At 46.7% G+C, this 16,984-nt stretch overlaps 1 protein-coding gene across 6 annotated transcripts in view; it reads left to right on the top strand.

Annotated features, from left to right (window-relative positions):
• Positions 1-16,984, top strand: part of LOC134344616 (protein scribble homolog) — a 235,861-nt gene that overhangs the window by 131,694 nt on the left and 87,183 nt on the right. For 5 of the 6 annotated variants that reach the window (XM_063044735.1, XM_063044732.1, XM_063044731.1 and 2 more), the window contains one exon: positions 3,504-3,566. The exons of the other annotated variant lie outside the window; for it this stretch is intronic. In XM_063044735.1, the coding sequence (XP_062900805.1) occupies positions 3,504-3,566 (63 nt within the window). The remainder of the gene's footprint in view (positions 1-3,503; positions 3,567-16,984) is intronic. 6 annotated transcript variants of the gene reach the window in all.

The raw sequence follows: 16,984 nt of genomic DNA, 5'->3' as shown, positions 1-16,984 counted from the left end.
GCTGTACTGTCCATTATCCTCACTTTATTCCTAGCCGCACCAATCTCCTCTAACGTCCCTAACATGGATCATTAATCAGAAGCATGTGGACTAATTGACTAATTTGTTTCTCTCTTGATGGTCCGTTTCTCCTGCTGAGGTTGATAGAGCGATGGTTCCTTTGAGCAATGCCAGTCTTAGTGTGAACACCAGCAAGTACAATCCTCACATCCAGTCCTGCGCTCTGCTGCTTTGGGCCAGGACACCCAAAGGGCCGGGATTTCTCTCTGTGAACAGTCAGTCAGTACAAGATGTGCTGTCCGTTTTGCATCCCCATGCACAACCAGCCGATGGTAAGCAGTCCAGGCTCTGCACTGTGTCCCCACACACAGGTAGCTGCAGGGTAGACAGTCCGGACAAGGCACTCTATCCCCACACACAGCCAGCCGCAGGGTAGACGGTCTGTGCTCTGCACTCTATCCCCACACACAGCCAGCCGCAGGGTAGACAGTCCGGACAAGGCACTCTATCCCCACACACAGGCAGCCGCAGGGTAGACAGTCCGGACAAGGCACTCTATCCCCACACACAGACAGCCGCAGGGTAGACAGTCTGTGCTCTGCACTCTATCCCCACACACAGGCAGCCGCAGGGTAGACAGTCCGGACAAGGCACTCTATCCCCACACACAGACAGCCGCAGGGTAGACAGTCTGTGCTCTGCACTCTATCCCCACACACAGCCAGCCGCAGGGTAGACAGTCCGGACAAGGCACTCTATCCCCACACACAGCCAGCTGCAGGGTAGACAGTCCGGACAAGGCACTCTATCCCCACACACAGCCAGCCGCAGGGTAGACAGTCTGTGCTCTGCACTCTATCCCCATACACAGGCAGCCGCAGGGTAGATGCAGCTCAGCCTTTCCCTGTCCCTCCCTCCGTCCACAACCAGTTGACTGCAGGAGACCACTGTAACTGGCTCAGTGCAGGCATGTAGGAGGGGCGTCTGTCTGGTGCATACCTCAGCCTCAGGCAAAGATTGGGACCAGATGGAGACAGGGAAATGCTGTTGGTCTGTGCACGGAGAATCACCTGATCAAAGAGATGACACAGGCATAGTGGGCTGAGTGGCCTGTCTGCTCTTTCTGATACTCTGAGTATATGGAATAGCCTGACGCTCACAACTGGTAAAGTTATCCCCATGTGCGCTGAGCAATGAGCCCATCATCACTGGAATGTCTGCATGTTTCCTTATAGATTCACACACGCACCGCTTCAACAAAGCTTGTGCATGCGGCAGCAGTGCTCTGTTCCCAAACAACATCTCACTGTTCAACCGGAAGAAATTGTTGCCTTTAACTGTATCTCAGCGGCTGCTAGTGTGAGGGAGGCGTGCTGGGACAGTTCACTGTTTCTGTGTGACTCTCTCAGCACGTGGCAGGGCAGAGATAGTGGACAGGTCCCTGTTACTGTGTGACACTCTCTCTGCACGTGGAACTGCAGGGATACTGGTTCACTGTTTCTGTGTGACTCTCTCAGCACGTGGCGGGGCAGAGATAGTGGACAGGTCCCTGTTACTGTGTGACACTCTCTCTGCACGTGGAACGGCAGGCATGCTGGGATGGTTCCTAGTTACTATGAGATATTCTCTCTGCATGTGGGAGGGCAGGCGTGCTGGGACGGTCCCTGGTTACTGTGAGATATTCTGTCTGCACATGGGAGGGCGGGTGTGCTGTTTGCTGGTTACTGTGAGATACTCTGTCTGCATGTGAGAGGGCCGGTGGGCTGGGATATTCCCGGTTACTGTGAAATATTCTGTCAGCACGTGGGAGGGGAGGTGTGCTGGTATGATTCCTAGTTACTGAGGGTCAGTTTCACTGCACATGGGAGGGGTGGTGTGCTGGGATGGTTCCCAGTTACTGTGGGTCAGTCTCTGCGCGTGGAGGGGAAGCATGCTGGGTCAGTTCCCGGTTACTGTGAGATATCTTCTCTGCATGTGGATGGGTGGTATGTTGGGCCAGCTCCCAGTTACCATGGGTCAGTCTCTCCGCACTTGGGAGGGTAGGTGTGCTGAGATGGTTTCTGGTTACTGTGGGACACTGTCTGCACGTGAGACGGAAGAGGTAATGGAAGTGGTTTTGGTTACTGTGGGACACTGTCTGCATAGAAGAGGGCAGAGGTATTGGAAATGTTTTCGGTTACTGTGGGACTCTCCCTGTGCATGTGGGAGAGTAAGCGTGCTGGGACGGTTCCCAGTCACTCTGGGACAGTGAGACGATCAATCCACGTGCAGTCATCTCCACACACTGATCTTCCTTCTCTCTTGCCTCTCCTTCAGCTCAACATGGTTGCACTGAAGGACTGCTGTTTGCTGTTTGATGAGTGGTTCTCTGGGCTCTCAAATTCTAGTGCAGTGTGTTAATCAACACCCCCCCCACCCCCTCATCCCAAGTTCTCTGTTTCTCTCTGTATCAGAGATTTACTCCTTTCTTTGCTTTCCGCTTGCCTCACCTCTCCCACTGTTCCCCTCAGCTTGCTGCTGGCTGTGTCTCTGTGCTTCTGTGACCCACCAGTCTGGGGGCCTGTGTGTTTGTGAATGTGTGTATACATGTGGCTGTGAGTGTGTGTGTGTGTGGCTGGGTCTGTGTGTCGGGTGTATTTATATCTGTGTACACCAATGTGGGGATGGTGGGCCGTGTGTTGTACGTGTGGTTTCCCCAAAGCTGGTCAGCCGGCTCTTGTGTTCACCCCAGAGCCCGCTGCGTGAGAGTGTCTTGTGCTTTAAGCCACAGCCGGGAGGGCTCCATCTGAGTTAACAGTCCGCAAATGAAGAGGCTGACGCTCCCGGGTTTGGCTCCATCCGGACGATAGGGTGGTGGTGTGTCCCCGGAGAGTGCCCCAACACGGTCAGCTGCGGATCACCCCTGGGAGGTGCTGGGCACGCCACACCATCCTGTCATCGCCCCTGCAGTCGCACCCACACCGTCTGGTTTGTGCCAACCCTCCACTGCTCAGGGAGGGAGGCCGCTGCTACCTGGAGAACTCAGGTCTCGGCTGTCGATTGTGCTAACACTACGTGAACTTGTTCATCTCTGATCTTCCCGACATCGCCTGGTGGGGAGCCTCCAGTTTGGGGGTTTGCTGGGTCTCGAGGAAGATGGCAAACTCTCCCCACCAGCATTTTCCATAGCACCAGGGCTGTCAGACTGGGACCCTGCTCAGTCACACTCAGCTTCAGGAGGTGCCTCAGTGAGGCTTGGAAACTCTGACCTGACCCCTTCCTCAGGATCAGAGCAACAGTATTCACCAAACACTTGCCTTTGTCCCCACCAATTTAGCAGTGTCCTCAGGCACAGTGAGAATTTGCGAGCCCAGGGTTGTGTCTGTCTGCGTCTGTGTCTGTGTGTGCCGCTGGTGCCTGCGTGCCTGGTGCTGCCCTGGGTGTGCATCGAAGGGCTGTGTTTCGGTTGGGTTGAAGCTATGCTCCACTAATCTGCATGCCTCTGCTGGTTCCTATCCTAACAGGGGGTCTCCTTTGATCAAGTCAATAACCTGCTGATCGAGCCTGCTCGAATTGAGGAGGAAGAGGTCTGTACTGTTCGCTTTCTATACCAGCTCTTCACATGCATGCCCAGTCTGTGTTGTGGTGGGTTTGCCCTGAAGCACTGGCAAGTGACAAGGCGCTGGGGTGCACAGGCGTTCCTCTGAAGCCTTACTGTAGTGGGATTGTTGGTTTTAGTTTGTAGAGGCTGTCGTTTAGAGTGGTGGTGAGTGAGGGTGGGGGGAATGTTTCCTGAAGTAGGTGAGCCTAGGACCTGAGGGTATGGCCTCAGAATAGATGGGAACAGAGGTGAGGAGGAATTTCTTTAGGAACAGGGTGGTGAATCTGAGGAATTCATCGCCACAGGTGGCTATGGAGGCAGTCACTGGGTATGTTTAAAGCGGAGGTTGATAGGTTCTTGATTCATCAAGGTATCTAAGGTTATGGGGTGAAGGTGGATAATGCGATTGAGAGGGGAAAGTAAATCAGCCATGGATGGAATGTCAAAGCAGACGATGGGCTGAATGGCCTAATTCTTCTAAGTCTTATGGTCTTTTGGTAATGGAGAGAGTGGAGATGGCGGTCATCCTTCAGAGGCTCTGCTGTGGCCTTTGTTGTTGGAGTCTTATCCCCAAAATCTTCTAATGCCTCAGTACTGCCCACGGCCCTCAGTAACCTTCTGTCTTCTGCCCGTCGTCACAGGCTCAGATTTTGGTCCTGGGTATAAATATTCCATGGCACAGGGAGAAGGGGATCCCACAGCTGGTGAGAGCAGAGATCGATGAGGAGAAAGGATTTAGTATCAAGCACCTCCAAAAGCGGAATTTCCCAGTGGTCAGATGTTTCAATTTCTCTGCCCATTCCTGTTATGACATGGTGCTCCATGGCCTCCTGTGGCACCATGATGAGGTCACGGTCTGGTTGGAGGAGCCACTAGGTGGCTCCCAGTCTGATGGCATGAACATCGATTTCCCCTTTTGGGAAATATCTCTCTCTCTGTCTCTCTGTCTCTGTGTGTGTGTCTCTCTCTCTCTGTCTGTGTGTCTGTCTGTGTGTGTCTCTCTCTCTCTCTCTCTCTCTGTCTGTGTATCTGTCTCTCTATCTCTGTGTGTGTCTATCTCTCTCTGTGTCTCTCTGTCTGTCTGTCTGTCTGTCTGTCTCTCTCTCCCCCCTCCCCTTTTCTTCTAGTCTCTATTCTGAATACCCTCTTACCTCTTCTCTTCTGCCTCTCCTCTTTCACTTCCTCGTCAAGCTCCTCTCCTTTGTATCAATTTCCTTCTCCCGTCCTTTGCCCTTTCCACCTTTCACCTCCCAGCTTTGTACTTCATCCCCACTCACCTGTCACCTTCTAGCTTATCCAACTAACCCCCCCCTTGCCTTTTTCTCTCTTCCTTTCCAGTCCTGATGTAGAGTCTCAGCCTGAAATACTGCTGCTTATTCATTTCCATAGATGCTGCCTGGCCTGCTGAGTTCCTCCAGTGTTTTGTGTGTGTTGCTCTGGTTTTTCAGCATATGCAAGATCTCTTACGTTTCGAGTATTTAGTGCCCTATTGTCAGCAGCCACTTTACAGTGGAGTTGTCCCACTCTGCTAGTCTATTACAGCTCTGCTTGCACTGGCGCTCTGACTCGCTGGCTGCCAGCTCAGGAGTGTTACTCCACCCATTCCCTGAAATCTATCCTATTGTACTCTGCGTCAGCAGCCTTCCTCCTGTAAGACAGAGAGCTTGGGTTCCTGCGAGTTACTTTTAATTCTGTGTCGTTGGGCAGGGGGTGGGGTGGGGTTTGTCATTGGCAACGTGTCACTCAGTCAGTGGCCACTTTATTAGATACTACCTGTCCACCTGCCTGTTAATGCAAATATCTAATTAGCTAATCCTGTGGCAGCAGCTTCATTCATAAAAGAATGCAGACGTGGTCAAAAAGTTCAGTTGTTGTACAGACCAAACATCAGAATGGGGAAGAAATGTGATCTAAGGGACTTTAACCGTGGAGTGATTGTTGGTGCTGGATGGGGTGGTTTGAATATCTCAGAAACTGTTGTTTTCCTGGGATTTTCATGCACAAGTCTCCAGAGTTTACAGAGAATGGTTCGAAAAACTAAGTGTACCCAGTAAGTGACAGTTCTGTGGGCAAAAATGCCTTGTCAATCGGAGAAGCCAGAAGTGAACGGCCAGACTGGTTTAAGCTGACAGGAAAGTGACAGTAACTCAGATAACCACAGAGATGTGTAGGAGAGCATCTGTGAACACACATGTTGAGCCTTGAAGTAGACAGTCTACAACAGCAGAAGACCACAAGCATACACTTAGCGGGCACTCCATTGGCTACGGGAGGTACCTAATAAAGAGGTGAATGTGAGGGGATGTTGCTGTAGAAAGGGGTTGCGAGTTGGACATGTAGCACTACCGGCGTGTGTGTGTGCCAGGACTGCATTATTCTCTGGGATCCCCTGCTGCAGACCTGAGCCCCTCAGCAGGCTTCCCTGAACAGCATTCTGTGAGACTGCTCAATGATGGGGGGGACCTGTTAGACCTGCTTCTTGGTTGCACTGCTGTGCGGGAATGAGATCACCTCCTCTTCCCTGTGCCTTCTGTCTGTGTTCTGCTCTCTTCTTGTTGGCATTGCTGCTACTCACTGGAGCACCTGGTACGTGTGTGTGCTGTGCACTGTTTCAAACACGAAATGTACTTGTCCGATGAATACCAGCTCAAAGCGGTTAAAACAACACTATTGCAGCTTGAGTGTCGGAGGGCAGTGTTCAATTCTGGCATACTCTGTAAGCGAGTTTGTACGTTTGTGCACGGTCTTTTTCCCGTTTCCTCCCACAGTCAAGAGAAATACCAGTTGGTAGGTTGATCAGTCATTGCAAATTGTCCTGTGATTAGCCTAGGGCTAAATAGGTGGGTTGCTGGACGGTGCTTCTCGAAGTTCCAGAAGGGCCTGGCCTGTGCTGTAACTCAAAATAAAATAAATGAAATAACAGTGTAGCATTTGTAACAATTCAATACTTCTTGAGTTATTGCTTTGGATTCTATCAAGTACAAAGAACATGGCTTAGAGCAGCTCAGGAACAGGGTCTTCACCCTGTCAAGTATGTACAATCTCAACGACCCCATCTCCCTGCACATGGTCCTTATCTCTCCATTCTCAACTAACCCATCTCCCTGCACATGGTCCTTATCTCTCCATTCTCAACTAACCCACCTCCCTGCACATGATCCTTATCTCTCCATTCTAGAAACATAGAAAACCTGCAGTACAATACAGGCCCTTTGGCCCACAAAGCTGTGCCGAACATGTCCTTATCTTAGAAGTACCTAGGCTTACCCATAGCCCTCTATTTTTCTAAGCTCCATGCATCTATCTAGGAATCTCTTAAAAGACCCTATCATTTCCGCTTCTGCCGGCAGCCCATTCCACGCACTCACCACTCTCTACGTAAAAAAACTTACCCCTGACATCTACTCTGTATCTACTTCCAAGCACCTTAAAACTATGCCCTCTTGTGCTAGCCACTTCAGCCCTGGGAAAAATCCTCCACATGCTTCCTGTAGTGAGATGACCAGAATTGAGCACAGTACTCCAAGTGGGGTCTGACCAGGGTCCTGTATAGCTGTAACATTACCTCTCGGCTCTCAATCTCAATCCCACGATTGATGAATGCCAGAAATTCCAGTTGTATGTTGAGTAGTTCGCTCAGGGGATGACAGACTCCGGCTGACAGAGGTGACAGGTTTCAGTCCTGTGCCTATCCTGATATTGGTTGTTCCTAAACCCTCTTGGCTGCCGTCAGTGTGCAGTATTTATGGCAAATGGGATCTGCAAAGGGCAGTATAGGCACTTCAGTCAGTAGCTCTTTCAGCAACTGAAAGGCCTCTATATTTTGCATCCCATTTTGCTCCGAAGGGCTAAGATAAACATTACTTTCTTATCATTTTGTTCTCCCCTTCTTCTCCAAAGGTTAACCACATAGGAACTGATACAAAGGTGGCTTATTTTCGAGTAGTCCTTCATGAATCTCTGGAAGTAGTTACAGAGTACAAGGAACGACTGTAGAGCACTGATATTCTTGGGCCTTGGCCGTGTGGTCATTGCTTCTATCTTGGATGGATCTGTAGATACTCCATTCCATGAAACTATGTGCCCAATGTAGTTGACTGATGTCTTGCAGAACTGGTACTTGTCCAGTGACAGATAGTGATAGTCATACTTTATTGATCCCGGGGGAAATTGGTTTTCGTTACAGTTGTACCATAAATAATAAATAGTAATAAAACCATAAATAGTTAAATAGTAATATGTAAATTATGCCAGTAAATTATGAAATAAGTCCAGGACCAGCCTATTGGCTCAGGGTGTCTGACCCTCCAAGGGAGAAGTTGTAAAGTTTGATGGCCACAGGCAGGAATGACTTCCTATGACGCTCTGTGCTGCATCTTGGTGGAATGAGTCTCTGGCTGAATGTACTCCTGTGCCCACCCAGTACATTATGTAATGGATGGGAGACATTGTCCAAGATGGCATGCAACTTAGACAGTTTAAACCCTTCAGCTTTCAGGCAGTCGAGCACTTTCAGTAGCCTCGCTTTGTGCTCTTTCAGAGTAGACCCAAACACTATGAGATCATCCAAGTACACCAGTACCTCAAGCAAGTTCATGTCCCCAACGATCTTCTCCATGACACATTGGAAAGTAGCCGGTGCTCCTGCTATGCCCTGGGGCATTCGCTAAAACTGAGAAAATCCAAGTGGACATATGAATGCCGCCTTCTCTTTGTCAGCTTCACTCCGTAAGTCCAGCACACTGAACTATTTTGCTCCACTCAAGCAGGCCAGCACGTCCTCGATCCGTGGAACAGTATGCTGGTCTGGGACTATGCCTTGGTTCAGTGTTGAATCGTCAACACACATTTGTACCTTGCTATTCTTTTTCCTTGCAACCACTATGGGTGATACATAGGGACCCCGGGACTCAGTGATAATTCCAGCCTCTTTCAGTTTCAGCAGATGCTGCTGAACAGCCACTACCTCTGCTGGTGCTAATCATCGAGTCCTTTCTCTGATAGGAGTGTCCTCTGTCACTCGGATGGTGAGGTGGTATTCTTAGAGCAATCCACAATGAACTAGTCAGTAGAAAAGACATCTCTGAACTTTACCATCTTCTCCATCAGTCTCCTTTAACACCTCTCAGCCCTTCACCACTTGATCCATCCTTAACTGATTGATCTCAGCCAGTTGAAAAACCCTTTATGCTGCAAGCAATGCAGTTGTCTCTCTAACCTGAAAATGTAGGCAGAAAGTTTCTCTGCTTTCTCCTGGAACATGTGCCTGAATCTCACCATGCCAAAGACGCTTTCTAGTGCTTGCATGTAGCCCACAGAAGTGGCAAATGGGCTGTCTGCCTTTTAGGACCTCATCACCTCAGCAGCTGGACCTTTTACACTCTTTACTAGTCACTGTATTTTCATATTATCTGCTCCGCTCAAGTCTCATATTCCTTCTCCACCTCGGGGATGGACTTCACTCCCGAGAACATTCTCAGCCTCTAATAACTTTGACTCTCTGCCGCTAAACTTTGGGATTTATATTCCAGGGAAGTAATTGCCAAAACCAACTCAGCATTTTCATCATCTGCTGGGGAGCCCATTAACTGTTCACGTCAGACGAGTCCTTCCCCTCATTTCACAGAAACGATACAATGTCAAATGAAATACAATGTTGGAAGGTCTATGGTCATGCATTTTGGTAGAATAAATAAACACGCAGACTATTATTTAGATGGGGAGAGAATTCAAAATGCAGAGATGCAAAGGGACTTGGGAGTCCTAGTGCAGGATGCCCTAAAGTTAAACCTCCAAGTTGAGTTGGTGGTGAAGAAGGCGAAGGTGGTGAAGTTGGCATTCATTTCCAGAGGTATAGAATATAACTGGCAGGGAACATAAAAACTGACTGTAAAAGCTTTTGTAGATATGTAAAAAGGAAAAGACTGGTAAAGACAAATGTAGGTCCCCTACAGACAGAAACAGATGAATTGATTATGGGGAGCAAGGACATGGCAGACCAATTGAATAACTACTTTGGTTCTGTCTTCACTAAGGAGGACATAAATAATCTTCCAGAAATAGTAGGGGACAGAGGGTCCAGTGAGATGGAGGAACTGAGCGAAATACATGTCAGTAGGGAAGTGGTGTTAGGTAAATTGAAGGGATTAAAGGCAGATAAATCCCCAGGGCCAGATGGTCTGCATCCCAGAGTGCTTAAGGAAGTAGCCCAAGAAATAGTGGATGCATTAGTGATAATTTTTCAAAACTCGTTAGATTCTGGACTAGTTCCTGAGGATTGGAGGGTGGCTAATGTAACCCCACTTTTTAAAAAAGGAGGGCGAGAGAAACCGGGGAATTATAGACCGGTTAGCCTAACGTCGGTGGTGGGGAAACTGCTGGAGTCAGTTATCAAAGATGTGATAACAGCACATTTGGAAAGCGGTGAAATCATCGGACAAAGTCAGCATGGATTTGTGAAAGGAAAATCATGTCTGACGAATCTCATAGAATTTTTTGAGGATGTAACTAGTAGAGTGGATAGGGGAGAACCAGTGGATGTTGGTATATTTGGATTTTCAAAAGGCTTTTGACAAGGTCCCACACAGGAGATTAGTGTGCAAACTTAAAGCACACGGTATTGGGGATAAGGTATTGATGTGGATAGAGAATTGGTTAGCAGACAGGAAGCAAAGAGTGGGAATAAACGGGACCTTTTCAGAATGGCAGGCAGTGACTAGTGGGGTACCGCAAGGCTCAGTGCTGGGACCCCAGTTGTTTACAATATATATCAATGACTTGGATGAGGGAATTAAATGCAGCATCTCCAAGTTTGCGAATGACACGAAGCTGGGCGGCAGTGTTAGCTGTGAGGAGGATGCTAAGAGAATGCAGAGTGACTTGGATAGGTTAGGTGAGTGGGCAAATTCATGGCAGATGCAATTTAATGTGGATAAATGTGAAGTTATCCACTTTGGTGGCAAAAATAGGAAAACAGATTATTATCTGAATGGTGGCCGATTAGGAAAAGGGGAGGTGCAACGAGACTTGGGTGTCATTATACACCAGTCATTGAAAGTGGGCATGCAGGTACAGCAGGCATTGAAAAAGGCAAATGGTATGCTGGCATTTATAGCGAGAGGATTCGAATACAGGAGCAGCGAGCTACTACTGCAGTTGTACAAGGCCTTGGTGAGACCACACCTGGAGTATTGTGTGCAGTTTTGGTCCCCTAATCTGAGGAAAGACATCCTTGCCATAGAGGGAGTACAAAGAAGGTTCACCAGATTGATTCCTGGGATGGCAGGACTTTCATATGAAGAAAGACTGGATGAACTGGGCTTGTACTCGTTGGAATTTAGAAGATTGAGGGGGGATCTGATTGAAACGTATAAAATCCTAAAGGGATTGGACAGGCTAGATGCAGGAAGATTGTTCCCGATGGTGGGGAAGTCCAGAACGAGGGGTCATAGTTTGAGGATAAAGGGGAAGCCTTTTAGGACCGAGATAAGGAAAAACTTCTTCACACAGAGAGTGGTGAATCTGTGGAATTCTCTGCCACAGAAAACAGCTGAGGCCAGTTCATTGGCTATATTTAAGAGGGAGTTAGATATGGCCCTTGTGGCTACAGGGATCAGGGGGTATGGAGGGAAGGCTGGTGCAGGGTTCTGAGTTGGATGATCAGCCATGATCATAATAAATGGCGGTGCAGGCTCGAAGGGCCGAATGGCCTACTCCTGCACCTGTTTTCTATGTTTCTATGTTTCTATAAGAGCAGGGATGTGATGTTGAGGCTCTATAAAGCACTCGTGAGACCACATGGAGTGTGGTGTACAGTTTTGGGCTCCTTATTTTAGAAGGGATATACTGACATTGGAGAGGGCTCAGAGAAGATTCACGAGAATGTTTCCATCAATGAAAGGGTTACCAAATGGGGAATGTCTGGCAACTCTTGGGCTGTATTCCCTGGAGTTTAGGAGACTGAGGGGGGATCTCATAGAAACATTCCGAATGTTAAAAGGCTTGAACAGATTGGATATGGCAAAGTTACTTCTCATGGTAGGGGAGTTTAGGACTTCAGGATTGAAGCTTGACCTTTTAGAACTGAGATGCGGAGAAATTACTTTAGTCAGAGTGAGGTAAATCTGTGGAATTTGTTGCCACGAGCGGCTGTGGAGGCCAAGTCATTGGGTGCATTTAAGGCAGAGATAGATAGGTTCTTGATTAGCCAGGGCATCAAAGGGTATAGGGCGAAGGCTGGTGAGTGGGATGACTGGAAGAATTGGATCAGCCCATGATTGAATGGCGGAGCAGACTTGATGGGCTAAATGCCCTACTTCTGCTATATCTTATGGTCTTATGATAGCAACTGGTCTTTAAAGTCTTCGCCCTCAGCTATGACAAAATAGTCTTCAAATTGTAGACACTAGTGGCGGGCTAATCGATTTGAAGAGTGGGAGAGCTTCGCACAGGTCGGGGAGAAGAGTTTAAAAAAGGAGTGTCTCATGGGCTCAGCACATTATAATAGTGGGTATGACTGCGAGGCCGGTGTTCTGGTCTGGGTGTCAGATGTGGGATGTCCGGGAGACTTCCAGCCTACTTGATGGCCACATCTGTGCCAGATGCAACGAGCTGCAGCTCCTTAGAGACTGAGTTAGGGAACTGGAGCTGCAGCTTGATGACTTTCGGCTTGTTAGGGAGAGTGAGGAATTGATACACAGGATATATAGGCAGGTCGTTGGCCTGGGGCCTCAGAAGACAGATAAGTGGGTGACCATCAGGAGAGGGAAAGGAGGGCATCAGGTAGCGGAAAGCAACCCTGTGACTGTCCATCTTAACAATAAGTGCTCCATTTTAAGTGCTGTTGGGTGGGATGACCTACCTGCAGGAAGCAACAGGGGCCATGCCTCTGGCATTGAGTCTGCCCTGTGGCTCAGAAGGCCAGAAGACCACAAAACATAGGAGCAGAATTTGGTCATCTGGCTCATCGTGTCTGCGCCACCATTCAATCATGACTGATCCTTTTTTTTTAGAATCAGAATCAGGTTTATTATCACCGGCATGTGACGTGAAATTTGTTATCTTAGCAGCAGCAGTTCAATGCAATACATAATCTGGCAGATAGAGAGAAAAAAAAATAATAAATAAAATAAAACACAATAAATGAACAAGTAAATCAGTTACGTATATTGAATAGATTATTAAAAAATGTGCAAAAACAGAAATATTGTATATTAAAAAAGTGAGGTAGTGTCCAAGGGTTCAATGTCTATTTAGGAATCGGATGGCAGAGGGGAAGAAGCTGTTCCTGAATCGCTGAGTGTGAGCCTTCAGGCTTCTGTATCTACTACCTGATGGTAACAGTGAGAAAAGGGCATGCCCTGGGTGCTGGAGGCCCTTTATAATGGATGCTGCCTTTCTGAGACTCCCTTCCCTAAAGATGTCCTGGGTACTTTGTAGTCCAGCGCCCAAGATGGAGCTGACTAGATTTACAACCTTCTGCAGCTTCCTTCGGTCCTGTGCGGTAGCCTCTCCATACCAGACAGTGATGTAGTCTGTCAGAATGCTCTCCACAGTACAACTATTTGAGTTTTTGAGTGTATTTGTTGACAAGCCAAATCTCTTCAAACTCCTAATAAAGTATAGTTGCTGTCTTGCCTTCTTCATAACTACATTGATATGTTGGGACCTGGTTAGATCCTCAGAGATCTTGACACTGAGGAAATTGAAGCTGTTCACTCTCTCCACTTCTGATCCCTCTATGAGGATTGGTATGTGTTCCTTCATCTTACCCTTCCTGAAGTCCACAGTCAGCTGTTTCGTCTTGCTGACATTGAGTGCCAGGTTGTTGCTGCGGCACCACTCCACTAGTTAGCATACCTCACTCCTGTACGCCCTCTCATCACCACCTGAGGTTCTTCCAACAATGGTTGTATCATCAGCAAATTTACTTTATGTCCTCCTCATCCCCAGTTCTCGTCCTTCTCCCCGTAACCTTAAATGCCATGTCCAATCATGAACCTATCAATCTCGACCTTAAATTCACCCAACGACCTGGCCTCCACAGCTGCATGTGGCAACAAATTCCACAAATTCACCACCCTTTGGCTAAAGAAATTTGTCAGCATCTCTGTTTTGAAAGGGTGCCCCCGTATCCTGAGATTGTGCCCTCTTGTCCTAGACTCTCCCACCACGGGAAGCATCCTTTCCACATCTACTGTGTCTCGGCCTTTCAACATTCGAAAGGTTTCAATGAGATTCCCTCTCATCCTTCTGAATTTCAGCGAGTACACACCCAAAGCCATCAGGCGTTCCTCGTATGATAACCCTTTCTAAATGACAGTAAATGAGGACTGAGTGTCCTCATAATCTAATCTAATCTAATCATTCCTGGAATCATCCCTGTGAACCTCTGAAACCTCTCCAATGCCTGCACATCTTTACTAAGGGGAAGGGCCCAAAACTCTTCACAATACTCAAGGTGAGGCTTCACCAGTGCCTTATAAAGCCTCAGCATCACATCTCTGCTCTTGCATTCTAAACTTCTTGAAATGAATGTAACATGGCATTTGCCTTCCTCACCACTGAGTCAACCTGCAAGTTAACCTTCAGGGTGTTCTACACAAGCACTCCAAGTCTCTCTGCATCTCAGATTCCTGGATTTTCTCCCCATTTAGAAAATAGTCCACACGTTTATTTCTACTACCAAAGTGCATGACCATGCATTTTCCAACATTGTATTTCATTTGTCACTTTCTTGCTCATTCTCCTAATCTGTCTTAAGTCCTTCTGCATTCTACTTTGTTTCCTCAACATTAACTGCCCCTCCACCAATCTTCATATCATCTGATAACTTGACAACAAAGCCATCTATTCCATCATCTAAATCATTTTATATACAGCATAAAAAGAAGTGGTCCCAACACTGGCCCATGCGGAACACCACTAGTCACTGGCAGACAACCAGAAAAGGATCCTCTTATTCCCACTCGCTCCCTCCTACCAATCATCCGGTGCTCTAACCCTGTTAGTAACTTTCCTGTAATTCCATGGGCTGTTAACTTGGTAAGCAGCCTCATGTGTGGCACCTTGACAAAGGCCTTTGGGAAACCCAAATATACAACATCCACTGCATCCCCTTTATCTATCCTACTTGTAATCTCCTCAAAGAATTCCAACAGGTTAGGGAAGTGTAGGGAAGAGAAGAGGTGGGCAGTGATAAAAGGGGACTCGATAGTTAGGGAGACAGATAGTCAATTCTGTGGGCGCCAAAAAGAAAGAAGGATGGTATTTGCCTCGCAATTGCCAGGGCTCATGATGTTTCTGAGCGCGTCCACAATATCCTGAAATGGGAGGGTGAGCAGCCAGTGGTCGTACATATTGATACCAATGACATAGGTAGAAAAAGGGTCTGTCTGTCTGTCTAGGTACCATATCCGATGCGGACTTTGGTGACCATGGTTTTCCATATAGATCTATCCTTCGTTTTTTGGATGACTTCCATTTCCTCGATGTGTAGCCACCTGGCTATGCTTTTGATGTACATAAGTCGAGGTCGTCTTCTACGTTTACTCCCCTCAATCTTTCCAGAGAGTATGAGTTTTTCTAGTTCACCTTTCCGCATGATGTGTCCTAGCAATCTGAGTTGTCTTTCTCTTATTGTTGGTATGAGTGATTGAACTGCTTGGGATCTTCTGAGAACTTCTTCATTTGATGTGTGTGTGGTTCATGATATTTTTAACATTCTCCTGTAGAACCATAATTCAGCTGCTTCTAGTCCCTTTTCCATTGCTGGGGAAATGGTCCAGCATTCACTTCCATAAGTCAGGATAGAATAAATGTAGCACTGCAGTATTCTGTTTTTAGTGTACGTGCTCATCTTTCTGTCTGTTAATATGATCTTCATTTTTTGGAAAGCTTCTTTCGCCATTGCTATTCTGTATTTGATATCTGTGTCGCACTTGCCATTACTTGTTATCACGCTGCCAAGATATCTGAATTTGTTGACTTGTTTGATGTTTGTATTTCCGATCTTGATCACACATTGTGGGATGTTTGTCTTTCTGGAGATGACCACGCTTTCTGTCTTCTTGGTGTTGATTGAGAGGCCTCTGCGATTACTTTCTGCTGCCACTGTAGTGAGTAGTTCTTGAAGTTTTGTTTCTAAGTCAGCTATTAGTACAATGTCATCAGCATATCTGATGTTATTTATATTATGGCCTCCAATTGTGAATCCTTCGATGTCTTTGATACTTCTCAAGATATTTTCACTATACAGGTTGAATAAGTCTGGCGAGGAGACATAACCTTGCCTGACTCCTCTCATGATATTCACATACTCACTCACTTCTCCTATTCTGATGGATGCTGTCTGGTCCCGGTATATGTTTCTTAAGAAACATATATCTTTCCCATCTATGTCAAGATCTTGAAGCATTTGTAGAAGATCTTGCTGTCTGACAGTGTCAAAAGCTCTTGTATAGTCAATGAAACATAGGTAGATGTCTTTTTGTACCTGGATTGCTCGTTCACAGATCATCCGTAGGATGAAAATTGCATTTCTGGTTCCAGTGTTTTCCACAAAGCTGTATTGTTCTTTACTGATTTTTGGTTTTATACAGCGTCTTGCTCTCATCATGATTACTCTGGGAATAATTTTTGCTACGTAGCTCATCAGGCTTATTGTACGATGTAACTCACATTCTGTCGCTCCTTCTTTCTTTGGAACTGTGATGAACACTGTTTTACTTAAATCATCAGGTATCTCTCCATGGTCATAGATTTCATTTGCTATTTCTGTTATTTTCTCTATTCCAAAATCTTCTAAGGCTAGTATCATTTCAACAGCAATGTTGTCTGGACCAGTTGCTCTGTTTTGTTTTGTTTTATTTATGGCTGCTCAAATTTCTGATTTTAGAATGCTAGGTCCTTCAAGATCCTTCTTTACGTTTGGTTTTTCTCCTCTTTCGTCTTCAAAATGTTCTTTTATATATTCTGTCCATCTGTTTAGGATTTCCTCTTTGTTCATAATTAAGCTGCCATCTTTTGCCTTGATGCATCCACTTGCTGAGCAAGGTAATTTCCCCGTTAGTTTTTTAATTTTATTGTGCATCAACTTTGTTCCAGAGTTATGGGTTTGTAGCATTTCTATCTCTGAGCGTTTCTCATTTAGCCGTCTGTCTTTAGCTTCTCTGCATTTTCTTTTTATTGTCTTATCAAGTTGTTTGTATTCTTCGCTGTCTCTTAGTTTGATGTTCTTTTTTTGTTGCATCAATTGTATTTTATCTTCAGTTATCCATTTCTTCTTACTTTTCTGTTCTTTTCGTGGGATGGTTTCTTTTGCAGCTACAACCATGGAGAAAGGGTGGAGGTCCTAAAAGCAGATTACAGAGAGATAGGGAGGAAGATGAGAAGCAGGACCTCAAA

Source organism: Mobula hypostoma, chromosome 3, assembly GCF_963921235.1.
Source record: "Mobula hypostoma chromosome 3, sMobHyp1.1, whole genome shotgun sequence".
NCBI lineage: Eukaryota > Metazoa > Chordata > Chondrichthyes > Myliobatiformes > Myliobatidae > Mobula > Mobula hypostoma.
The sequence above is the reverse complement of the archived record's forward strand: the minus strand, read 5'-3'. Positions and strand labels throughout refer to the sequence as shown.